The sequence below is a fragment of the Diospyros lotus genome, chromosome 14 (genome assembly GCF_014633365.1).
Source record: "Diospyros lotus cultivar Yz01 chromosome 14, ASM1463336v1, whole genome shotgun sequence".
Classification (NCBI taxonomy): domain Eukaryota; kingdom Viridiplantae; phylum Streptophyta; class Magnoliopsida; order Ericales; family Ebenaceae; genus Diospyros; species Diospyros lotus.
In genome coordinates this window covers 34,749,034-34,774,902 of record NC_068351.1, presented here as the reverse complement: position 1 = coordinate 34,774,902, position 25,869 = coordinate 34,749,034, and the positions used below count along the sequence as shown (strand labels likewise).

The 25,869-nt window shown below is 34.1% G+C and overlaps 3 protein-coding genes across 4 annotated transcripts; 1 reads left to right on the top strand and 2 right to left on the bottom strand.

Annotated features, from left to right (window-relative positions):
• The first annotated feature begins 662 nt into the window (after nt 1-662).
• On the top strand, nt 663-3,871 carry LOC127789520 (LIM domain-containing protein WLIM1-like). The gene is made up of 5 exons (XM_052318403.1): nt 663-929; nt 2,156-2,252; nt 2,569-2,609; nt 2,742-2,831; nt 3,464-3,871. Exons 1-5 carry the CDS (start codon nt 792-794, stop codon nt 3,671-3,673), a joined length of 576 nt encoding a protein of 191 aa, XP_052174363.1. The 5' UTR covers nt 663-791; the 3' UTR covers nt 3,674-3,871.
• Nucleotides 3,872-6,993: 3,122 nt separating this feature from the next.
• Nucleotides 6,994-8,131, bottom strand: LOC127790596 (uncharacterized). Its single transcript, XM_052320166.1, has 3 exons — nt 7,804-8,131; nt 7,496-7,650; nt 6,994-7,374 (listed from the first exon to the last, which is right to left on the bottom strand). Exons 1-3 carry the CDS (start codon nt 8,081-8,083, stop codon nt 7,279-7,281), a joined length of 531 nt encoding a protein of 176 aa, XP_052176126.1. The 5' UTR covers nt 8,084-8,131; the 3' UTR covers nt 6,994-7,278.
• Nucleotides 8,132-17,882: 9,751 nt separating this feature from the next.
• Nucleotides 17,883-24,994, bottom strand: LOC127790330 (nucleobase-ascorbate transporter 6-like). 2 transcript variants are annotated; one of them, XM_052319782.1, is made up of 15 exons: nt 24,716-24,994; nt 24,304-24,540; nt 23,388-23,485; nt 23,132-23,305; nt 22,658-22,758; nt 22,253-22,328; nt 21,953-22,012; nt 21,652-21,836; nt 21,012-21,108; nt 20,406-20,492; nt 19,341-19,399; nt 19,146-19,237; nt 18,935-19,012; nt 18,670-18,830; nt 17,883-18,477 (listed from the first exon to the last, which is right to left on the bottom strand). In XM_052319782.1, the coding sequence occupies exons 2-15, from the start codon at nt 24,392-24,394 to the stop codon at nt 18,259-18,261; spliced, it is 1,578 nt and encodes a 525-aa protein (XP_052175742.1). In that variant the 5' UTR covers nt 24,395-24,540; nt 24,716-24,994; the 3' UTR covers nt 17,883-18,258. The 2 variants fall into 2 exon arrangements, with proteins under 2 accessions (XP_052175742.1, XP_052175741.1); XM_052319781.1 differs by having other exon boundaries at nt 24,304-24,994.
• Nucleotides 24,995-25,869: the final 875 nt, after the last annotated feature.

Below are 25,869 nucleotides of genomic sequence, written 5' to 3'. Positions count from 1 at the left end.
GATGCGTCGATGACATGGCGCTAATGTGTCGATAACGTGGCGTTGATGTGTCAGCAAAAATATGCTGAAAAGTCTTAAATGTGATCACATTACAAAATATTTGAAAGTTTTGTGATCACTTTACAATCAATTGAAGTTTAGTGGCTAAATTATAAAAAATTTCAAAGTTTTGTGACTTTTAATGTGAATTACCCTACTTAAACATTTAAAATTTATTAAATTAATTAAAAATGACATGTAATAAAAAACAACTTATTAGATTTATCGTTCAATATTTTGTAAACAAATAATAGTCATTGATCGGAATAAAACACGTCAGAGTTAGAGACTAAAATTCACGCGCCGTGAGATACGGCGCCCGCAATTTAACAAAAATCACTATGAGCAGTCGTTTAAAGTAGGGGTGCTCCGCTGGGAGTTAAAAAAAAAATCTTCCCACCTGTCTCTTTTAGAGGGATATTTTTGTACTTTCATGTATTTAAAATTGCAAAAACACGTTGATAGGCTCCTCCCAAAAATTACTCATTTCCTTCGTAGAAAAAAAATCCCAATTAAATTATTAAATCGGTCAGTGTAAAGTTACCAAACTACCCCCATAAGGACAGTCAGCTTCTTTTGTTGTCTTCCGCCGAAGACAAACCTATTATTAGCAAAGTGACGTTGCCGATGCTGCCTCCCTCTCCATTCGGTTTCTGACCCCTGAAAAGAGAACTCTGAGTGAGAGAGAGAGAGAGAGAGTTGAGTGTTGTTGAGTGGTTTGTTGGAGAGGTCTGAGTGTTTGAAGAAGATCCATGGCGACTTTTGCAGGGACGACCCAGAAATGCAAGGCATGTGAGAAGACGGTGTACTTGGTGGATCAGCTCACTGCCGATGACAAGGTCTATCACAGGGCTTGCTTTAGGTGCCACCATTGCAAGGGCACCCTCAAGGTCATTCTGATTGACCACTTCCTCTCCTCTTGCTTTTTCACTTGTGATCAATCACATCACAACCCTCTAAACACACAATCACCATAACTTGATAACATCATCCCTCGAATCGCTGAGTAGTCGATCATCGACTATTCTAGAAATGTCTATTTGTGCTCGTCGACTTTGAGGGGATTCTCCTTATCCATCCCTATTGCTATTCATAATCTAATTGGGTTTTATCAGGCAGAACCAGTGAATTATTATGCTTGTTTGATCATATTTACGCTTTTTCTTTTCCTGGGTATAACATTCTGTTCTCTCTCTATGAATATGGTGATGTGCTCTTGCTGGAACTTGAGTTTATGTGTGCCTAAAATAGGGTTTTTGGCTTATTTGGGGCTCTGCGTGTACTGTTTGTGGAATGGAGTTGTTCAATTGGGTGATGAATTGGCAAGAGACTCTGAGACTATGAGATGCTGTCACGAAGGCTTTAACCAACTCAATTTCACCTTTTTGGGCTTGTGAATTCTCATTCTAGTGATGGAAGTTGCTTACAAGATTGCCCATCAAGATTAGGTGAAGCAAATGGTAGAGAAGATTGGACAGAGTAGTGAATTATGGAGTTTAACAATGAACTCTAGATTATTAGTATTGAGTTTTGACTGCTCTGAACTGTCCTAATTTGTAAGTATTCTTGTGGATTCAAGATGCAGAGTGGAAAATTTCATTATAATTTTATCTATTCCTAGCAATTAAAGAAAGATTTTTCATAATTATAACAAGACTCCTTTGGTTATGATTTTTGATTTTATTGTGTTTATGGGGCCCTGTTCATTATGATGTGATGGCTCAGGGGAGGAAGCATAATAGGTTTTTCAAGCTATACAAGAAAATTATATCTGCTATTTAGCCCCTTCCCTGGGGAGGGGGCGATACAGGTTTCAGTTCTATTGTTTCTGCAGTTTGGTAGGAATTAAGCCTAAGAATTCCCCACTTATGAGTTGGATGCTTTAAACATTCGGCCTCGGATGCTTCTTCTCAAACAAATAAACGAACAAGCTGTTGCAAATGTGATAAACAAAGAAAAAACTCTCTAGTTATCTAATCCCTTCCGAAGGATTTTGGTTCAACATCTTAGAAGACAGACTATGTTACTTCTTGTTCTTTACTCGCATTTACACCTGTATGTATTCATTTGTTATTGTTCTTTCCTACTTCATCCTTTAGTTTTGTGTTCTTTGCAGCTGAGCAACTATTGCTCCTTCGAGGGCGTGCTATATTGCAAGCCTCATTTCAACCAACTGCTTAAGATGACAGGAAGCTTGGACAAGAGTTTCGAAGGTAAATAGGTCTGAGACTGGCAGAGTTTTCTTCGGAAACGGTTCGATAGTTTAACAGTCACAGAAGATAAAACAGGAAACAGATTCATTTAAGGGTACCGTCATGTTTTCTTTCTCATTCTTCTTGTTTGGTGACAAAACAAAGTTGATCGAGGCACTTGGCACTCGAAAATTTCAAATATCAAGTACCACATTTATGAGGAGTGGTTTCTGAAAATCAGATTAAACGAGGCCTAGATTTTTTCTGGGTTTTGAGAGGCATTTGCACATTTCAACTGCTTGTTTATGATAATTTCCTTTTCTGTGCTTTCATGTAGGGGCTCCGAAAACTGTTAGAGTTGACAAGTCTGTCGATCAGGTACTCGATGTTGCCAAGCTTAAATACATTTGAATTATGTGAATAAATTGAAGCTGAATTATATGGAGCATCATGTGTCAATTGTCATGCATATCTAATAATGTGATTCTCATCGTGTGTGAAATTCAACAGGGCCATACAAACAGCAAAGTTTCGAGCTTATTTGCTGGAACTCAAGACAAATGTGTTGCTTGCAAGAAAACTGTTTATCCACTAGAAAAGGTACAGATTAGCCCTTTATGTTTACTAAACAATGATAACATTACAAGAGATTTGCATTTATGTGTTAACTGGCTTGAAATTTGGGCAGATGAACTTTTTTTATCTTAGCAAAAACACTTTGCAGATTATGTGCGACTTTGCTGAAGGTATCTGGGATGAGCTGATATATCTTGAATGATGTTATGGTTGCTTGGGTTATATAGGGAACTTATTTCTTTGGCTGGGTAGAAGGGGTGAAAGCAATGTCAAGGACCTGAGTGCAGTAGGAGCCTCACTTGAACCCTGGCCCATCCATGAGGGTACTCTCCGTAGGTCTAGTTTGATACTCCATTGCTTGCTACACACCAAAAGGTCATCCAGGCCATTAGGAGAACCCTATTGGACCATCAGCGACAGCACCACCAGCCCCACCTTATGCATGGCGGGCTGCCACCCAAGTCTTTGCAAGTAGGGCATAACACTTGAACTCAAGACCTTCAGTCTCTGTAAAAGGAGGTTGACTCCTGCTGCTGCCACAATCCCTCGATCAAAACTTAACCTCGTCTCTTTATTATCATGTCTTCCACGATTTGTTTACAGCAACTTACAAACTAGGCCTTATGTAAGACAAGCAATACGATGTGTTCTTTCAGGTGGCAGTTGACGGTGAGTCATACCACAGACCCTGTTTCAAGTGCGTGCATGGAGGCTGCGTTATCAGCCCGTCAAACTATGTGGCGCACGAGCATCGGCTCTACTGCAAGCACCACCACTCCCAACTCTTCAAGGAGAAGGGGAACTTCAGCCAACTGGACAGGCATGAAGGAGATAAAGAGGTGGCTGAGAACACAGCTTCTACTTGAAGCAATCCAAGTTTGCCTTCCTGGTTTTGGCACCAAATGCAGGTTTCTGAACAAAAAGGACAAACCGAAAATCTGACTGTTGAAATAGACAAACCGAGACAATGAACTGCCTTTTGAGAGAGTTTGTTCCCAGTTGCTAAATTTTGCAGAGTGAGCTTTGAATGAAGTATATATATATATATTGCTAGAATGGGTTTCTGTTGTTTTGTATACTCTGTTAACTCAAAAGGTATTGAGCAGTGGTTTTGATTTGGAACTGTGAAGGCTATTATGGTGTTTCCATTGCCTTATTCACATTGTTTGTTCAGATTTCAGATGATCAAACTGTAATATCTCGGGAGCCCAGAGGAGAATAGTATATATCGAGGATAAGTAAGGAAGAAAACAACACCAGTTGAATACCTTTTAGGCTAAATGCAGGCAAAGAACTCTAGGGTTAAGCGTGCTTGACCTAGAAAAATTCAATGATGGGTGACCTCCTGGGAAGTTCAAGTAGGCCCGTCAGAGTAAGTTGTTCCGATTCTTCCTATCGCTCGATGCGGGATGTTACAGATAGTATCAGAGCCGACCCTTGGAGAAGGCGGTCCGATGAGGGCTGGGAGTGGCGCCAGGGCGTGAGGCCTGATCAAGGAGAGGTTCCTGGCAAGCTTCTAGAATGGCAGCGTCCAAATGGGAGAATGTCTAGGACCAGTTGTAAGATCACATGACGAGGACGTCATGTGCTCAAGGGGGAGAATGTAATATCTCAGGAGCTCAGGAGCCCAGAGGAGAATAGTATATATCGAGAATAAGTAAGGAATAAAACAACACTAGCTGGATACCTTTTGAGCTGAATGCAGACAAAGAACTCTAGGATTAAGCGTGCTTGACTTAGAAAAATCTAAGGATGGGTGACCCCCTGAAAAGTTCGTGTAGACCTATCAGGATAAATTGTTTCGATCTTTCCTATTACTCGACGTGGAATGTTACACAAACACTCCTAATGCTGCTGCTTGTTCATTCAACACTTCTAATGGTTGATCACAGAAACTGCAATGGATGAGCCCTGCCCCTATTTCCTCAACTTTGAGACACTGAAATTCTTTCATGTGGGTGGGTGTATGGCACCAAGTTTCTCAAATCAAGGAGGAGGAAATGGGGAATGGATCACACATATAAACTAAGAGAAATATATGAATAATGGGATAAATTTATTCAATCAGTTGATAACGGAGAGCATATGAACTCTTGCGACATAATTTTGGCCAAATTCATAATTTTATCTTTTTTTTTTTTTTTTTGTGAGTACTTAAATTTGTTGTTATTTTAATTATATTTTTAAATTTTATTTTAGAATTAATTTATTTTTTATATTTTAATTTATTTTTTGTGGTAATTTAAACTTTTTGTTATTTCGATTATATTTTTTAAATTGTATTTTCGAGTCAATTTAATTTCTATAATTTTATATAAAAAAAATAAAATGAAATAACAAAGTACAAGGCATGTTTATGTCAAAATATAAAAATTAAATTAATTTAAATATATAAATTTATAGGTGTGATCAAAATAATAAAAAAATTTAAATTATACAAAAAAATATCAGAATATAAGAATTAAATTGATTCAAAAATATAAGTTCGTACATATAATCGAAATAATAAAAATTTTTAATAAACATAAAAATATTGAAGTAAAAATATAAGTTTGATCATTTAATATTAAATATAAAATTATAGAAGTAAAAATATAAATTTAGTCATATAACTTTAATTATATTTTAATCTCAGTTGGAGAGAGGAAGCCTATCTACAGGCATTACCTCAATAAAATTATTGGTTGTTTTAAGTCTATTCCTCAACAAAGAGTACAGAGTAAGATCATTGATCAGAACAAGATATATAGATAGATAGATCTCATTTGAAATTCCCTTCTTGCTTTAAAGGTACTCAGATTTTAATTTGGATAGCTGGAAAGGAAAAGATAGGAGTGAGGAAGCATCCAATGGAAAGAATCATAATTTTTTTTTATCAACGTGATGAAAATAACACATATTCTTATACTTGCCTCAAATTAAAAAAAATAAAAAAAATTAAAATTATTATTCTTACGCAATCTTTAGTCGCTTGTATTTTTAATTTTAACAAAAAAAATAAATAATAGATAAAAAATTTATCTCACTGCACAAGCCAAAAGTCGAACCCATAACTTACTGAAATAAATCTTAATTTATCATGACCCAATCATTTGACATATACCTTAAATATAAAAAAAAAATAAAAATATATAATTATTAAATTTAAAAATCTTTAAAATAATAATAAGTATGTCTCGTTAAATCTATATAAAAGACAAAAAATTTAACAAACAAGATATCAAAATTCAACTATCTTTATTCACTAATGTCACTTTATTGATTTAAATGTCAAAAATTAAGTTGAAAAAGCTCATTCTTATTTTGTTTGTAAGTGCTTTATATGGAGACAAATCTTCAACCATCATCAATTCCGATTCTTCCAAAACACTAAAAAGAAGAAGAAGATGAAGATATATATGAATGTCCTCTCCAACCCCGAGTCAAAATTTTACAGCTGCTACAGCAATTTCCTTTTATGATTACACAGTTGCTGCTCCTCTGCAAACTTTATCACTGTTTGGGCATGAAATTCACATCTTGTCATGCTTCCAGCTTTATTAATGAATGGACAACAGATTCTCTTCTATCTATCTATCCATCTATATATATATATATATACACACATACGCATGTGATGCCCTTCAAATCCAGTAGCAGCTGAGCAGAAGATCATCATTCTGCACAACATTTAATTCAAGGTTGTGTTTGGATTCACAATTTTAAAATGATGTTATTTATTAGTGATAATTATTTTATATTTATATAAAACAAATAGATAATAAATAAATAAAAAGATCATCCTTCCTACCTAAGATAATTGAAGGAGTCCTTAATTTATATCACCAATTACTTAGAAATAAATACCTCTCCCACACGTCTAGATATGTTTCGAGATAAATATACTTTAATTATGTTTTATTATAAATTTATTTTGTTATTAACGATTATGTTAAACAAATATTATGTTCTCTGACAATTATCTATTACAATATATACAATTTTATCTTTTCATATATCATTTGAAAACGAGACTATGTAAAATTTACACCATGGGCATGAGTGATTGTTTTAATAGTAACCACAAATGGTGAGTACTAAGAGATTTTTTTGTTTGAGATATCCAAAAGGGCTAGTAGTACAAGCTTAATTTTAAAATTTTTAAGATATGTAAATAATATATTTTTTTGATATATGTTATTTATAATATAGCATCACATGACAACCTTAATTTTAAAATTTGATTTAAAACAAAAGGATCACAAATAGTTACATGATCATCATCATAAATGTGTAGAAATTAATTAGGTAAGTTGAAAATTTTTCATTTTGTACATCATTCCTCTTAATAAGCAGGCAGCAAGGAAGGAAGCAATTATGAAGGTTGCAGTATCCCTTTCTTCCCAGCTTGGCTTGCCATTGGAGAGGACCCAGGTGCTGAAATTAGAGTCAAGTGTATTTGGGGAGATAATGGAGAGGAGAGAAGGGATCATCAGCTGCCAGCTGATTCAGAGATGCTCTGTAATGAAGGCTGCCATGCTTTTGATGATTTGGTTGCCTTCTTCTGATGTTCATCATTTCCTAACATCTGTTAGGATTTATGGCATATGATTAGAGAACAATTTTTCATGATTTACAAAGAAAGAGAGAAGAGATTTCTTAATTACACACACACACACATATATATAGATAGATAGATAGATATTCACCTTGTTGGTCGTCTTCTTCGTCTTCTCCATCACAGATCTTGTGGGAGGTGCCCTAAAATCAGAACCCAAGTTCTGTTCCATCCTCTGAGCCATGCACTCTGGCTCTTTCTTCTTCATCTTCGCGCACTTCTTCGCCCACAAGCCCTTCATCACATCTGCAATTAACCCACAAAATCTTAAGTCACCAAATTCAACACAAAATAATCAATTAGTGGCCTCCACTGCTATCACCGGGATTCAAATCTTTATAAGGGCCTACATATATGTATATATGTGTATGTGTATGTGTATATATGTGTATTGCCAACCTTGATTGGTGACGAGCCTGTAAGCATGGCCGAGGACTAGAGTGTCCGTCGGCCGGAGAAGCTTTATGCGGGTTATTCGGACTGGAGTGGCGCCGGTGGTGCGGTTGTTGTTGTTGTTGTTGGCGGCGGCGGTGGTTGTGGTTAGGAGAAGGGCGACGTGGTGGCCAGGGTTCATCTTCATGACCTGATGGGCGGTGAGGGGCCAGTAAAGCTTCTCCACTCTGCCACATGGGTGTTGGATCACTAGGCTTGCATTGTCTACGGCTTGGCAATTCCCCATCTCTCTCTCTCTCTCTCTCTCTCTCTCCCCACTGAGCTTGCAAACGATGCAAATGGAAGGAATTGAAGGAGGCAGCGGCGGCGGCGCCGTCTTTATATGGAAGGGGGGGAGCGGGTCGGGTCAGGGTTCCCCGACCCATGCGCTAACATATATTATTTTTATATAAAGATTTTTTAAATATTTAAATAATTTTTTAATTGATGATAAAGATATTATATTTTAAATTATTTAATTAATTAATAAAATTATTTAAATTTTAAAAATAATATATAATAAATAGATATTAACTATAAATAATATACCGTTATTGTTATTTAACCATTGTTGCATTACTCTATTAATGTATAATATTTTATAATGTAATACTAATAATTGTTTAAGAATAATGATTAAATAGTAATAAATGTATTTTATTTTTAAATAAGACGTATTTATTGTATTTTATTTTAAATATTCAAATAAATTTTTTGATTGATTAAATCTAGGTTTCATTGGAAATGAATATAATATATAATAAAAATAGAGAAACAGGTAAATAAAAAAATATATATATATAGACATTTTTGTAAATATAGTTCTCGATATGTTCATAATATTACAAAATAATTTTAAAATATTTTTAAAATTATAAAAATGGTACAAAAATATTTTTTTTTTCTTATGTTTTGGTATAAGAAATGTTTCAAAAACACTAAAACGGCACACTCGAAACATTTTCATGCATCACATGATTAAATAGTTTAAAACATAATACATCTATCATCAATTAATAGAAATATTTGGATATTAAAATTGATATAAAATAAGTACACATTATTTAAAAATAAAGTACATTTATTGTTACTCAATCATAATTCCAAGGATAACGAGTAGCATTATTTTATTTTAAATAATATTTCTACAAAATAATAAGAGTTATTATTAAATAATTTATTTAATAAAATGTTGTAAAAATATTATATATTAATTACTAATTAATAAAATATTTTATAATTAAAAATAAAATATAATAAATATATATTGTTTAAAAATAATTATATATTTATTAATCTTCAATATTATTATTGTCAAAATACAATAATAATTTTTTTTATGTGAGAGAGTGTCTCAAGTGTAGTCTCGGAAAGACTTACAAAGAAAAAAAAGGTTCTAGACTCGTGAGCTCTCCGATATTTAAGTTAATCTATTGTCCGAAATATAGAATGTAGAAAATAAGTAAAATTATCGTTTCAACAGAATAATGACTATACCTTTACTAGAGAAGAAGTCTCTTTTTTATGGAATGAGAAGACTGACAGGTAGAGAAAAATCATAATATTTGGCAAGCATTTTGATCCATCTTTCAATTTTATAGACGAAAATATTAGAAAACGAGAGTTTTCTGAATAGTAAGTAGTCGAGTGACTCATGAATTCTCATGAAAGTGTTTCAAAAATATCGAGAGATGTTCCTAAATAAGGTCATTCGAGTAGGGATCATTCAATCTTTCAATTACTATCTTAATTATTCGTTTTGGTCTCTTGTAAGTCCCTTGACCAAGTCTCACGATGGTTTTGTTTTGTGGGCCTTCTTCCTTGAACTTTATATATTTATAGTCTATACTTTTTTTAACACAACATGAAGTAACCTAATTTTGGGTGAGACCAAAATATATATATATATATATATTTATTGACGTGGCAAACCATGAATGGTTGGCTTAGATGGACGAGAATCTCTTACATAAACGTTTAGATGACTTTAGTTCACTTGCCAGCTGTGGTCTACGATAGCCACGTGTACCAAAAAAGACAGTTATCTGCATACGTAAGTTGTTCTCCTTTCTCACGCGCCAACGCTATCTTATTCCACAATACTTGGGATTATCATTTGTGAAATTCTATCCGAAGCCACAAAATTACTCTTCACACCTCAAGTCTCATCAAATTTTTTTTTAATTTTAAAATTTCTATTTTATCCCCCACAATCTACAGTCCACTCTCTCCTCTGGCCACTCTTGATCGCCATCTCACCTCACTTTCTCTCTCGCACCATATACACATACACACATACACGGGCGACTATCATGGTTGCCGACACACCGCCATTAAGCAACCCACACACACACACTCTCTCTGTGCAATAGTCGCGAGGTAGGTCAACACCGCCATTACCAAGGTGGGTCAGCATTGGCTGACCCATCGAAAAGGGGAACTATCGAATCGCGGGGTTTGGGGGTTTCTCCATCCCTCGAACCTCGCGATTCGGGGGGTCCTTGAACTGTAGTGTTCGGGGGTTCGAGGCGATTCCCCCCCCCCAGTAGGTCGGCCATTGCATTGAGAAAGAGAGAGTGTATGTGTAGGGGTTGACTAATGGCAGTGGATTGATCTAGTATTTCAGCAATGTGGCTAAATTCATATTTGATTACATTCATTTATTTTCTGTTTTATGTTTTCTAATATGAAATATTCAATTAAGACTTCATTTTTTGAGTATTACTAATGGTGTAGGATACATGGCGGCAATGGAAGCACAGATCTTCTCTCACACACACAGATATATATATATATAGACACACACACGATTACGACCGCTGCCATAGAATGCCCTGATTGCCATGGCAATCGGGGAACGCCCCGACTTCTAGCAATCGGGGAACTCTAGGTTCCCCGACTGCTGGGTTCCATGGTCGTGGCCATGCAGCAGTCGTGTGTGTGTGTGTGTGTATATATATATATATATAGGTGTGTGTGTGTGTGTGTATAAGTGTGCGTATATATATCTATGTGTGTGCGGATCAGTCATGGCCAACCCAATGGTGTGTATATATATATATATGTATGTGTTTGTGTGTATATGGTGTGGGAGAGAAAACGAGACGCGAGGCAGCGACCGGCGATCATGGATGATCGGAGGAGAGAGTGTACTGTAGGGGGAGTAAAATAAGTATTTTAAAATTATTGGAGAATTTGGTGGGGTGTGAACTGTGAAAAGCAATTTTAAGGGCTGCGGATAGAATTCCCTTTATCATTTTTGCATTGTTCTCCATCGTTCGTATTCTCAATTTTAATGGAAGAGGTAAATCACATGTGAAGATTTAACTTTATTACGTAAGACAATAAATCAAATCCACGACCTACTAATACGAATCTCAATTTATTATAATCCAATCACTTGACTTGTACCCTGAAAACAAAACATAATATTTAATGCTAGTCCTTATCATGATTGAAGATAAACAAAAAATTAAATTAAATTAAATCATCCAAACTGAACTAACCCGACTATTAAATCATAATTTTTTTATTTGAGGGGTTAGTGACGATTTGTGACTTAAAAAGAAAAATATTTTTTTTTATTTATCTTGAAAATAATAGATTTATCCAATATTAGATAATGTTACAATAAGTGCACCTTATTTTAACATCTAAAAAATGTAATTAATTAATTGATTAAATATTTTAAAGCATAATGCATTTACTAGCAACTAATTAGATTGTTTTAATATTAAATAAAACGAACAAAAATTATAGGAATCAAATTAGGGCATCTTCCAAGCTAACAAGAAAACACAAACCCACAAAGGCTATTGGCCATATATTTGGTTGCTTAATTATGATGCTTTTGTTGATATTCATACATTGATATATTATATTTTATATTATATTAATATAAATATATAATATATCAATAGATGAGAACAAAAGTTCGATTTACTCGAACCAATCAAATCGAGCTGATCGAATTTGTGGGTTCAGTTCGACTTTTTTCTTATATCGGTTTGGTTTGGTTAATTTTTCTGAAAAGTATAAATTTTGATTTTTTGTTTGATTTTTTGGTTGGAAGAACTAAAGTAACTGAACCGATCAAACTTTAAAATAATATTATTTTAATGTTTATAAAAAGAAGTCATTTTCTTCGATTTTGTGTGTTTTCTCTCTGTTACTTTGATTTTCTTTAATTTTTTTATATTTCTCCAGTTTAATTAATCAATTCAGTTTATTCGATTTTAGTTCGATTTTTTCGATTATCGATTAATTCTATTTTTTGGGTTAATTGATCGATTCGATTCAATTTTACTCCTTAATTTGATTTAATCTATTCATAAATTTTTATTAATTTAATAACTAAAGTGACCATTTGAACACCCCTATGTATCAATATACGAGTGAATATTATCAAATGTGTCACGTGCTAAGAACATTTTCAATTTATTTTATGTTGGTTTAGAAGGCAAAGTGAAAACGCGCACGCGCTTGGAGGTGAGAGTGGGGGATGAGGGTTGGAGAGTGGGGCCGAGAGAAACGTTTGGCATCGCTCAACCACGAGGCGGCGTGACTGCTCACGAGACATGCGGGGGGGGGGGGGGGGGGGCGAGTGGGACCCACACCTTTAACGGACACAAGTGACGCAGAACGGCGTGAGGCGTGCCCGAAATATTTGCCTCTCTATATATATCGGGAAAAAAAAATTATTAGATAATATTTGCTAGTTTATTTTTTTAATTCTTTTGAATAAAAAATGAGTTTTGATGTAACGGTAAAGCCGTATAAAAACAATTATTATTTAGAAATTATATATTTAAAATTTTATTAATATAGTTATTTTTTATTTATTAAATAAGATATATAAAAAAATATTTTATTTACAGGACTTTCGTAACAACAAAATCTTACATATAATGTATATAGCTTTGGTTGCGAGTTTGGCCGATTTAATGACTTTGTATCAATTAGTAATTTTTTATCTCTATGATTCTTTGATAAAAAGATTCATTCTCTTTATAAAAAATACGAGATAAAGACAATAAAGGTATTTTTTTTTTTTCAATTCATCCATTGAGTTAAATATATTTTTCAAGAATTGTTTTTGATCTAATTTGTAGGAATCAATAAAAAAAATAAATCTCTTATGATACACTAAATCCGTCTCGGTTATTAATAGAGTGAATAAGATCTAACATTTCTTAAAATCTCTTTTATGATTTAAAATCATGGTGTAACATGTATCCTCCTATGTTCCGATCATAAGATAGATGAAATGAATTGAAAAAAAGATTTTTGTTTAATAATAAAATCTTATTGGAACTATCCATATCCGGATCTTCCTTCAGAACCATATCACATTCTAGATCTAATAAAATAGGATAAATTTGAGAGTTTATGTTTAGTTTTTTTAAATAATATTTATGTGAAGATAAGTTTGGGTATAGTGATTTAATTGATTTAATGCTATTCAATGATTTTTATAAGAAAGATTTGATTATTAATTTAAAATTTTGTGGAGTTAAATCTTGTTGGGGATGGATAATATGACATGGGATGTGACTTGCAAGAAGTTGTTCCTATTTTACAAGAACTATTGTCGTGACGAAATCATGTATGATATGCCCAAACATCTTTAGCCAAAGGGCATTATTCTTGTATTATGAACATAATTAAGTTACTCTTCGAATACAATAATAGATTTATTAATAAAAAATATTATAGTCAAATCGTTTGAACTCTACAAAAAAAATGAATGATTAGAAGGCATAGAACAATTCATGCATGCACAAATACTCTAATACTTAAGTTAAATATTGAAAACTTAAATATCATATTGAGATCTATATTAGAGAAATATCTTATTTGGAATTATGGCTCATCTATTTATAGGCGAATAGAGTTTTCCAAGATCTACTAAAATTAAGATTTTTACGAATAACATTTATCCTGACATTTCGAGATCCACTAGAATAAAAAATTTTATGGCTAATATATATTCTGATATTTCAAAGTCCACTAGGATTAGGATTAGAATTATTGTGGATAATGTTTATTAAAGAGATTTTTATTTGAACTTTATTCGAAATCCCCCAATCAAGAAAAAATTTACACCCTTTTAACCTAAAAAATTATTTTGAATTTTTAAACATTTTTTATCTTTTAATGAGTTTTTACCTATAACACATCACCATCAGTTAAGTGTGTATGTTGAGAGACACAATTTTACACCACATTGGATTCAAAAGAGTTGTGACTTATAACAAATATGCCAACGAAAATAATTTTCATCACGAAATCACACCACTGGTTATAGTAAATAATGTCTTGTCCAAACACATATCCAAAGTGTTTCCTTTTTTATTGTTAGAAAGAACATAACCGAAACTTTGAATTTTAATTGATCGTACTCTCGAATTCTTGAACTTGTTAAAAACTATTAAATGATAGATAAATCGTACCTCGAAGTACGAGGTTACTCCACTTCTTGTGAACGTCATTTTCAAAATAAAATTACATGATCGTGCTAATTAAATACTTTTTTAAATTAAAATAGAGAATACTTCATACAAAATTCACTTATATTTTGATTGCAAATATTAAAGGAAAAAGAAAACATGAAAAGATAAGATGAAGAGAGAAATGATCTTTTTTTTCCCCAAGTGAATGATCTTTTCTTTTAATTTGTTTAATTTGGATGTCTCATACGAGACAAAGTGACACTCTCCATGGTTGGTGTCTCACTTTGTCCCCTCCCACCACCCCATCAATGTTTACTTTTGGAGCTTCCCATTTGGCCCAAAAGAAAGGAAACAAATAAAGATTTTTTTTAAGATTATTTTCGACAATCTTAAAAAATTTATTAGGTAACATTCGATGGATATAGTTTATTTTTTGGTAAAATTTAAACAAAATAAGCTTTGTCGTAATAGTAAAATTGTTTCAAAAGTCACTTATTGTTTCGAGGTCATGAGTTTAAATTTTTGTTAATATACATAATTTTTGTTTTTTAATCAATAGACGTAAAGGGCATTTTAGTAAAACACTTCAATGTTAGGATTTTATAACATCGAAACTTGATTTTTACTTATATAATAGTATAGATAGATGTAGATGACGCATTTACGACTATTTAAATTTAATAAAAAAATAAATGTAATAACAAAAAGAGAAGTCGACCAAATGAATTCAATAAAAAAACCTTAAAATAAACCCTATAAATTATGAGATTGAGTGAAGACTAAACTCGCAACACGAATTATTCGATCGACCAAAACCATAATAACAAGTTTTCGATGCAATCCCACAAAATAACATCATGCTTGGAGTTAGAATTTGTGTTAACACAAAAGGACAAACAGAATGAGAGAAACAAATGGTGGGTATCCATTTTTGTTTCCATTTTAAGGACAAAGGAATAAACTCGATGAAACAAGTGGGGAGCAAGGAGTCCCTGTTCTTTTGTTATGATATGGAAAAGTGGGTGAAAGGCATTACATTTTGTAGGCCCCTAAAGGCAATACGTTTTAGGCTTTTAGGACCCTTTTTAAGGGCAAAGGGCCTAACAAAGATTCATATCATAAAGATTGTCCCAAATGTACTTTTTAAAAAAAAAAAAATAGTTTATAGATGAATTTTAGGTTAAATCGAGTTTCCATCTAAGTGTGTGTCGTGGTTGTAGATATCGTATTATACTAGAAGGTATTTGGAATGTAGGAGAGTAGTGCCTCCTCAACCAATGATGACCCGATCTTCTACTTCAACCCAATCTTCTACTTCAACGAAGTCCTTCCAACCTCTTTTGCACGGTTAATGATTTTGTGGTGCCTTATTAATTCTTTGATATACCATTTGTTAGGATTACATCACGCAAATCAAGAACACAATCAAAAATCAAAGTAGAAAAATAACATGCAAATTTGACACAACTCAACTCAATAGTTTATATCCACGATCCCACCATAAAAGAATAATCCAATGTGTCACGTGGTACCTTTAATCTCGATATTTGTTTAGAAGGATTAACTATTCATGTATTGTTAGAAATAGCATAAATCTTTGTTGAAGTTAATTATTGTGTGATATACTTTTTTCATTGAGTAATAATAGTAAATTTTGTCAAAATTTCTAGAATACCCTATACCCTTCACCCTTTACCCTTTTTCAAAATTACAAAAAAAAAATTATACACACCACCAGAGCCACAACAATTGTGTCAGCTCAAACGATTCATTGGTTCGGGTTCCCAATTAGAATAACCTATGCCAATGGGTTCCATGAGAGAAAGAAACTTATTGTCTTTTGTCGCCAAAGATAAATAGGATGGTTGGCAACAGGAGGAAAGAGAAATAGTTTTAAAAAAGATAGACAAAATGATCGATTTAGATAGCTAGTTAATGGCACGGGAGATTAATGGCATTTCTTCAAGAATAGTCATTGTCTTTTAGCCAAATCTTGAGAGTATCGCGTGAAATTTTACCCAAAAAATTATTATATTCGAGCATGTTCTATATAAGTGATATATTTAATATGGTGCCAAATATTATCCAATATCATCTATTATCCAACATTATTATTCACAAACTATAGTTTGGGAAAATTTTACGGCACCTTATCATTATCAGCACTCAAAGATATTTTATACAATATACAAAATGTATCTAATACATAAAAAATATTTATATAATATATATTTCTTGTTGTACGTCAACCTTTCATGTTATATTTAAAATACCCTACGATAAGATGGACAAAAAAAAAAGAGAGATTGAAAAGCTCATTTTGTGAGAGGCTCAAATATAGAATAAAATTAAATGCAAAATATTTTGTCCTCATTCGAGTGAGCCATGAAAAGTAATGAAAAATACTTTTCCTCAATTTCATGAGCTGGGTCAAGGATAATTTTTTTTTTTTTAAATTGTTAAGATATATATGGTCAATATACAAAATTATAGAAATGTTCTTTCTGTATTTTAGTTTTAAATTTTGAGTTTTGAATTTATTTTTAATTTTGTGTTTTGAATGTCTGTTTTGAAATTGTTAATTTTTTTATTTATAGCATTTTTTGTATTTTAAAAATTTTGAATGTGTTTGAGATTAAAACAAGCAAAACGACTTTTTATTGTTTTAAGTTTCTTTTTATAATTTTTTTCTTATTTTTTAAAATACATTTTTGAAAATATGAACATAAACATGTTTTTACTATTTTGAAAAATTGAAAACTAAAAACAACAAATAGAACATGATCTAAATTTTTCATAATTTTTATTTTTCTAACTCAGGAGAGATAGAAGTAGAGCTAAGCAAAATTTTGATTTGATCGAAATAACTAAATTGAACCTACCAAAATTGCTGATTTGTTTCAAGTTAAGGGTCGATTTGATTCGTTTTTTATATTGAAAAAAATCAAAATAATTGAACTAACCAATTACTCAAGTAATCTTTTGTTGCATGTTAATTCGTAGTTTCATGAATTAATCAACTAATATTATTTGTTACTCAGAGTAATAATAGTCCGAAAATCAACTTACTCTCTACTTTCTATTCTGAAAATTAATCGACTAATATTGCTCATTAGTTGAGTAATAATTGAATTACTCACGTACAATCTAAATGACACTTAATAATAAATGGAGAGTTTTTCAACTCTTCTCTATTGCAAAAAATAATCACTAATCTTTTTTTAGTAAAGCAATATCTATAATTACTTGCGTAACTTTATTGTTTACCTGAATAATTAAAAAACTTACATAACTTTTCGATTTTGTCAATTTTTTAATTTGTTCACTTTTTCACTCTTTTTTTCTTTTTTGGTTAGTTCATTTTTTTTCGTATTTGTCGGGTTCTTTTGATTTTCAATTTGTTTGGTTTTTGTATTTGTTCAATCTTTCCGATTTGATTTTTTACATAATTTTGGTTTATTTGATTTCAGCATTTCACTGAGTTCGATAATCAAACCAATCAAATGCTCATCCCTAAATAGAAGATAGAACTTTGAAGGAAGAGGAAAAGTCTAATATTTGTGAACTAGATAAAATACGAGAGAGAGAGAGAGATTAGGGAAGGTGAATTTCAATGTCATGCAACATCTAGCAAACCAGATTTCCTCTGTAAATCTTCAGAGTTGTATCAGCAAACCAACTAAAAAGGGACTGATTTACACAGAAAATGCGGCAAAATGCAGAGCTGAGATCAGAAAACATGTTTGATTGCTACCTTTTCAAGCCCTCATCTTCCCATTCGATTTACAGCAACAAGATAAAAATCAACAATTCCTAAGATATCCTGCAGAAAAGATTGATTTCTACTGCTTCTTATGCAACAAGATGGAACACATGAAATAGAACAATTTCTATGTGATATTAGGCATCACAGATTAGATGCAAGTAAGCCAGTGCAAGGGCAAGTTGCAGCTCTCCGGCAACGTTGACGTTACATCGATGGGAAGTATTTGTTGAGGTTTAAGGGCAGAGAGTAGAACTCATCGCTTCTCGGGTCGGTCTTGAAGGACTTGAATTTGTCCCACCAGTGCTTGCCCCGGTCTTTTCTGATCTGATCACCCTTCTTGCGTATTGTGTTGTCCAAGAAGTAGGCCAGCACGCCGGCAACAAATGCCTCCGATGAGAAGGGAACATTGATCATATCGTTGAACTGCCAGTTGAAACAAGAACGATCACTAGTGTTGACCCTATTAGGAGGGTGTATTAACTCTAGGTCGGCTACGTGAATTATAGATCTCTAATTATCTCTATCGATGGCCATATTCAAACAATCCACGAAACAGTTACAAAAAGAACTAATAACGTATCGACATGCAGGGTTGATGGAGTTTTTTTGACATACCCATCTCCCGGTTGTGTGAGCCGGGCCACGCCCATTAATTGCGGTGTACTCGTTGAAATACTGGGGTATTGACAGGCCCAGAAAGATGGAGAATCCCAGTATAAATTTTGTTCGGAAGCTATTGAGATTGCAGAATTGAAGGAAACTTAAACCAACTGAACCTGCAAGTGCATCCAGAAACCGAATAGGTAAGGACTCTTCGAAAAAAAGAATAATTTTGAAGAATGCTTGCCGCAGTGTTGGTAGTTACATCATAAAGACTCACCCACATAAGCAAAGAAAAGGCAATATAAAGCAGCAACTATTGGTGCTGGAATCGAGGCAAAGACGGCTCCAAATTTCCCTGAACATGCAGATAATGTTGATAATTAACAAAATACTGCTCTCTCTCTCTCTCTCTCTCTCAAATAACTCTTGAAGAAAGAAGACTATAATGAACACTACTGTTTGTATGAAGAAGAGGAAACAAAACTTACCAAGAATAGAAAAGAAAATCATGAATCCAGCTGATATTTGCACAACCCGCCTACTGCCGACACGAGTCAAAGTTAGAAGACCAGCATTTTCACTGCAGACATATCAAGAAAAAACACGGGGAAGTTACTATTCCATCTGGCAACTGATATAAACCGAAAGTAGAGTTAGAAAGGCTTCCATTGCTGGTGACTTACACAGATACCGAAGATCCATTCACAGTTCCAAACATCCCTGACACTAAAATGGCAACTCCCTGATAAAAATAAAACGAATGATTAGTCGCAAAGCTGCGACATAGTTATGTTGACCTAAACAGAACTTTGATAATTAGCATTTTGCTGGTTTAGATGGAAACAACAGAGACATCTGACCAAATTTAGCTACCATCCTCAGCAAAGGGTTTGAGATCAAGAACTTCAAGGATGAGTCATTTACCTGCAGATCTTACCCACACTGAAAAAGGAAACCGTGATCATAGTTTCCGTGCTTCCAACTCTCATTATATTTTATTAAGAACAGTTTTATGTTTTCAGCCACAAATTCCTTGCTTTCACACAAACTATGATCACAGTTCCCCTACTTTCAACACATAATATTTTCTCAAGTAACTCCTCCCAAACAGTTCATACGTTCAAAACTCTCCTGTTGGAGTGAGCGCTCTACTTCAAGAAGTTTTCCAACATAAGCTGGCAACTCTCTTGTTAGATGGCTAGCTATGATTTGGATCATTCCTCTTCGTCCGTTTTTGTTCCCTTCCTACTTATTTGCTATTTACTTTATCTGTATTTGTGTGAGGCCGAGTAGAATTGACATACACTGCTTACCCAAGGAGAGGCGGGACAAAAACTAAGACATTCTTTGGTTGGACAAAGCATGCAGTGAAATTTTTCAATATGCGATTCTGAATCTTCTTTCAAATAGCTAATTTTTCATCCTTTTTCATGGCAATACAGATGTAGGTGATATTACACCTAATAAAAAATGTTTAGATTCAAGCAAGATACCAGGACCCCAGCAACAGGTCAACAACTGTGGGAGACAATATCATCATCGGAAAGGTAAAATTAATTTTCAAATGGTCTTTTCTTTTCCTTGCTGGTCCCATGCATACACAGGTTCACACAACATAAGGATCAAGGAAGCTGAAAACTAAAAAAGTGGGAAAGAAATGTGAAGAAAACAACAGCCTGTTCAAACAGAAATCTTGACCTTATATTCACAAGCACAATCAACAAGAAAGCAACAAGATTAAAGTTCACCTGCCAACCGACACCTCGGCTGAGAACAGAAGGCGGCATGGGAGTTGCACTTGCAGCTCTTGAAATAGCAATAAAGGCACCAGTGGACTGCTCAAGTCATTGAGACCATGTAAAAGATAAGCCATTTAAGAGATACACACAAGATAAGGCACAATATTTTAAAGAAGAGAACTCAGATACTGTTGAAAAACAAATATAAAATAACAGAGAATGAAAGCTTTGATGTGCATTCCTGAGGACAGTGTTCTAAAACACGCATCAAAGCTTTCATTCTCTGTTCTTTTACGTTTGTTTTCAACAGCTACAGTGAAGATAGAACAATCTAGTGCCCAGTAAGAAGTATATCTGTCTGCTACTAATGAGCATTAACCTTTAAGGAGGTGTTTTCAAGCTTTTGAAGAATAAAGTTCAGTTTTCCCACTAACAAACATCAAGAAAGTATCCGGATGTCATCACCAGGGGAAGCAAAGAACATTTAAATGAGGACATAAAAGGGAAAGTGATATTTATCCATAACGATGACATCATCAACAAGGACAACCAATAGGAAAACAATTAAAATGGGCTTCAGCCATTATTTTAGGTGCATCAAGAAGAGGAACAAACCTCTACAAGAGCAACAAAAGACGTAGCCATCATGGCAAAGGCTTCACCAGCATCAAATGAAGGTGCTCCCCATTGAAAGGGATAAGGAACCCTTATCCTGCAAATGCATGCACAAGTACGAACATAAGTAACATTTTTGCACGCACATAAGCCTGCGTTACCTACCCAGATTTGATAAAATAATTTAGTAAATGAAGCAGGCAGCCCAAAGGACACTCCCACTCATCATGCCTAACACCTCAAACACGTCATGTGTTTGAAGCCAAAAACAATATGGACATACCGTGTGGCCAAAGAAAGAAACTAGCATTTTAGGAAGAGAATAACGGTTCCACTTAACTTCATGCAACAGAACTAGAATGCAACATATACAGCCTTCTTCATGTGGACAATAAGCAGGATGAACACTAAACACATCCATGCACTTTGCTTCCACATAAATGCAGAGAACCAGAATAATGGCAACCCTATCCCCGAAATACCCAGGCCAAATGCAACAACACACGACTTATTGTGGAAACCTCAGTTACAAGGTGGAATAGTTCGATACGATAATAATAATGACTCAAACCATGGAAGTAAATCATCATTCTTAAATGCATTTGTGAGAATGTCACATGTATATCATGCACATGCTTACCAAGGAGCAGCATCAATAAGCCCGGCACGATCAGTACGGCAGCTTATTTGTGTTTTTGGTGGTTTATCATCATAGGCCCCACCTATAGTGAGTATGTGAGCATAAATCCAAACAATCGCCACCGAAAATATTACAGAAAATTGTTCAAAGATTTTCTCTCCTTTGCCTAGAATATGGGCCAGATACTGCAGACAATAAATGAGATAGATGAATCAAGGTGAAAATTACAAATCTAAGAGGAAACAAGAACTGGTTACCATGAATAATCAGAATAAAAATTGTAATCCATAAAGGATCTTACCTGTGAGAGAAAGACTAAGATGATAAGCTGTGGCAGCCCAATTTCAACACATTTAGCAACCTAGAAAACAGAGTCAACAGTTGACATTCAATATAGACCAGACAAAACATGCCTCGACAGCCTGTCCAAATGAAGCACTCTCCCTGAGGCCTTTTTGTTCTTCTACTTGTTCATCTCTTTTTTTATTATTATTTTTATTGGGGGGGGGGGGGGGGGGGGGGCGGCACGCAATGCGCCTAGAGACAAATAAAAACCAATCCATGCATGTATAATCCATTCGAGTGCATAAAAGATACCTACCCCAGGAAAACCAAACTCGTAAAGCCCAAAACCAGCAAGAGCGACCAAAGGAACAGCTGAGAGTGGACTCAGAAACCTATTCAAGAAATCATGGATTTTGATATTTCAGCAGTTGAAACAGTGTAAACAAACTTATTTTCTCCTGTCTAAGAAAAGACTGGATAGCACAACAAACAAGAGGAATTGCGTATAATCCAAATAATCTGAGCTCCATAAATCAGATTGACTTGGAGGAACCCAACCAGAATAAGACTTCACCTTCTAAATAACTAATTCATACAATGCTAAGATCAAAAAATCCAAGCCAGCTATGTATTAATTATGAGTTTGAAGAAAAAAAAAAATGCTCCAAGTTCGTTAAGCATTAAGTAGAATTTCATGCACATCTATATATTGTGAACCAACCTTGTGACATTACGCCAAAGGCCACTGAAACCCAGGACTATCTGAAGAGTCGAAGCAACAATTAATGCACCCTGGATTGCCCGCATTGTCTTTTTGAATCTCTGTGATGGAAATAAATTTTCAGAACTTGGTTAGAACCAAATAATCAAGAATTTTACCTCGCGTTTGAATGTCCGATTTCTTATTTCATTTCCTTCCCTTCTCTGAATTCGGTGTGCACCAAAAAGGACATATGACTTAAATGTTGTGCATGAAATTTCATAATGAAAATAGAAATTAAGTGGCACACATACTGCTGGCCCTGGCTAAACAGGACGAAATCATGCCTTTCTGTATGCATGTGACAACAAGAACATGACATACACCAACTGTAATTATGTGTTTTCCGAGTCTAATAAGCATTAAACATTAACACAAAACTCAATGTGCTGGGCAAACCCGCAAATACAATAACATGGAGTCTAGATCATAAACCTCTATAGGATCTGGATCACTGAATCGACCAGAGAGGATAATTGAAATTGTGGCTGCGACAAATGTGTATGACCCTCCAATCACAGCAGGCAATCTAGAACCAAAGAATGTCTGCAGTAAGGTGTTACATCCAGCAACAAAGAGCAGTGTCTGAATCACCTTTGCTTTCTCTTCCTGAATGTACAACAAATCACGTTGAAGTAGATTATTAAAGCATGATAAAAAGAAAGCAGCATCACCAAAGAAAGTGCCTTACATTCCCTCCCCCCATTTGAGGAACAAGAGCTGTGGGAATGATAACCGTGGTGCCCAGCATCACCAAATAATGTTGAAACCCAAGGAGGATAGCCTCGTCTGTATCAAAAACACACGACAGATTTCAAAAATTAAACCAACCTCAGAATATTAACCAATGCGGTTAACACATGAAATTCTGTAAACAAACAAATTCAACATCACTAGGGGAAATGAGAATTAGAATGGATGTAAAGTGCAAGAATGTCCAACGGGAAAGAAGTACAGGCATATGTCTGTAAACAACATACACAATGGGGAAGGACGATGCAGCCAATTCCAGAGAATGGTAATTAAGTCGAATATCAATAGGATTTACAGTCTTTCACCAGGTTTCAAAGGAATCAATCGATAATACAGGGACAACAAAAATGGTTACTGAAACAGAGGGAGTTCCTACGAGCAAAGAAAAACCTTAAAATTGGTTTCTATCAAACCAATGAAACTAAGTTCAAAACTTGTCAGTAGTGACAAATGAATGAAATGCATATCTATCACTGAACTTAATAATATCAATTTTTTTTCTTTGGAAAAAGAAGAATCTCTTGGTAAAAGCATAAAAATAAAAGGGGAAAGAAGGCACAACCCAAAAAAGAAAAATAGTTTAGTAAATACTAAATTCAGTAAGAGAACATTCAGAATAATACATCAGAAAGATAAAGAAAAAGAATTCCAGAGCTATAACCTTAAGAATCAAGTAGATTCAGAGAATTAAAACGCACAGGAAGCTGGGAAGAGTCCCTAGCACAAACATGGATACACGCATATATTCTCACAGGTATATTATATTCTCAAGAATCAAAGCAAGAATAAGAACTGAAACTAAGCAAAAGAAGAAGAACTCATAGAATCAAAACGGGAGATTTTCCAAGACTCACGCCATGGAGGAGGGCTAGTCATGCAGAAGGAGACGTTGGGAAGCTGATCCTTCGGCGGGTGCGGCGCCGGCTCAGCCGATTTGCCTGACATGGCTCTCTCTCTCTCTACTCTCCCTCTCTAGAAGAGTGTCCCAAATACACTGAATTCCAGAGCAAACTGAGCACCCAGATCCAGATCCCCGAGAAACCCACGGAAAGCCCAATCAGTGAGAGGTGAAGTAGATAACACTGACCAGACTGGGACCGACCGGCCACATTACATGCACCCACAGTTATCAGAACAGTAGTAATCAGAGAAAATTGAAGGAAAACGTCAACACAACTGTGAGTGTACGCAGTGCAAAGCTTGCTCCGTAGTGGCAATAGCTTCAAGAATATGGAAAAGGAAAAGCCCAGAAAAAGGGTAAACCACCTTTTGTTTACGGCATTTCAGATGCAAAATTGAACAGTATCAAAGTCAAATCTTCACAGGCCCCCACGTCCCTAAAAGTTCACAAAAAAGGGGGCAAAGAAAGAAAGAGAGAGAATCAACACGAAAACCCAAGTCCCCCGAAGAATGCAGGAAAGTGGGGGTTGGAGGAGGAAGAAGGGATGACCAATGAAATGATAAGATTGGAGGAGGAGTACACTTTGGAGTGCTCTCAAGGAGGAAAGTATGAAGAATCAGGGGCCGAGCAACCAACATTTGTCCATATTTCTTAAAAATAGTTCTTTTTTTGTCATGATTTCTTCAATTACGCTCCACCACAAACCACGCTTCCAGAAGGACCTTAATTATGGAGAGGGATGGCGACTCAAATCAAATCCCCACAAACACGACGTCGTTTAAAGCAGTTTTCCTCGACTTCTTTGGATAATTTCCCAGCTCTTATATGACAGTGACTATAAATTTCTCCATATCAAAGAAAAAGGTCCTTTAATTTGCTCTCTTTTGATTGAGACTTCTTTGTGGGGTAACATCGTTAGTTAAATAGTCGTTTGTTCGGTTCAATTTTTAGACTAACTTTTAAATTTAATTTTTTAAATTATTTCAATTCAATTCCATTCAGTCTCTTTATTAAAAAAAATTAAAATAATTTAATCAAGATGTCAAAAATTATCAATCCGATTAGATTATTTTTGTTTAATCAAAATTTTGCTCACTTCTAATTTCTTCTACCTGATTTGATTTTTAAAAAAAATTCAATTTATTCAGTTTAAACAATTAAGTTGATTCGATAATCGAACCGACTCAATGCTCATCCCAATTAAGCATTATTGGAGAGTTTAAATAAACAAAACAAATTATAAAAACCTCAAGAGATGATTTTAAATCAAATGCACCTAAATGCAATTAACTTTTTATTTCTTTTAAGTAGCGTTTGTTAAAATAAGTAAGATAAAATTATATCAAAAGATAAAATTAAAATATTTTTTAAACTAAAATATAAAATAATCAAGATAAGTCTGAAAATTATTTTAATATTTTTATTAATTTTCTTAAAATATACTAAAAAACACATACGTCATTTTTTTAAATATGTAAAGATTAAAATAAATTTATCTAAAAATTTTTAAATAAAAATT

Excerpts from the sequence above, each read along its gene's own strand:
- LOC127789520 (XM_052318403.1), top strand. The coding sequence starts at position 792 with ATGGCGACTTTTGCAGGGACGACCCAGAAATGCAAGGCATGTGAGAAG. Across the intron at positions 2,253-2,568 it reads CTTGGACAAGAGTTTCGAAG|GGGCTCCGAAAACTGTTAGA; the intron begins GTAAATAGGTCT and ends GCTTTCATGTAG. Across the intron at positions 2,832-3,463 it reads CTGTTTATCCACTAGAAAAG|GTGGCAGTTGACGGTGAGTC; the intron begins GTACAGATTAGC and ends GTGTTCTTTCAG.
- LOC127790596 (XM_052320166.1), bottom strand. The coding sequence starts at position 8,083 with ATGGGGAATTGCCAAGCCGTAGACAATGCAAGCCTAGTGATCCAACAC. Across the intron at positions 7,651-7,803 it reads CAGGCTCGTCACCAATCAAG|ATGTGATGAAGGGCTTGTGG; the intron begins GTTGGCAATACA and ends GGTTAATTGCAG. Across the intron at positions 7,375-7,495 it reads CGAAGAAGACGACCAACAAG|ATGTTAGGAAATGATGAACA; the intron begins GTGAATATCTAT and ends AAATCCTAACAG.
- LOC127790330 (XM_052319781.1), bottom strand. The coding sequence starts at position 24,394 with ATGTCAGGCAAATCGGCTGAGCCGGCGCCGCACCCGCCGAAGGATCAG. Across the intron at positions 22,013-22,252 it reads ACGAGTTTGGTTTTCCTGGG|GTTGCTAAATGTGTTGAAAT; the intron begins GTAGGTATCTTT and ends TCTGTTTTCTAG. Across the intron at positions 21,109-21,651 it reads CTTATTGATGCTGCTCCTTG|GATAAGGGTTCCTTATCCCT; the intron begins GTAAGCATGTGC and ends ATGCATTTGCAG.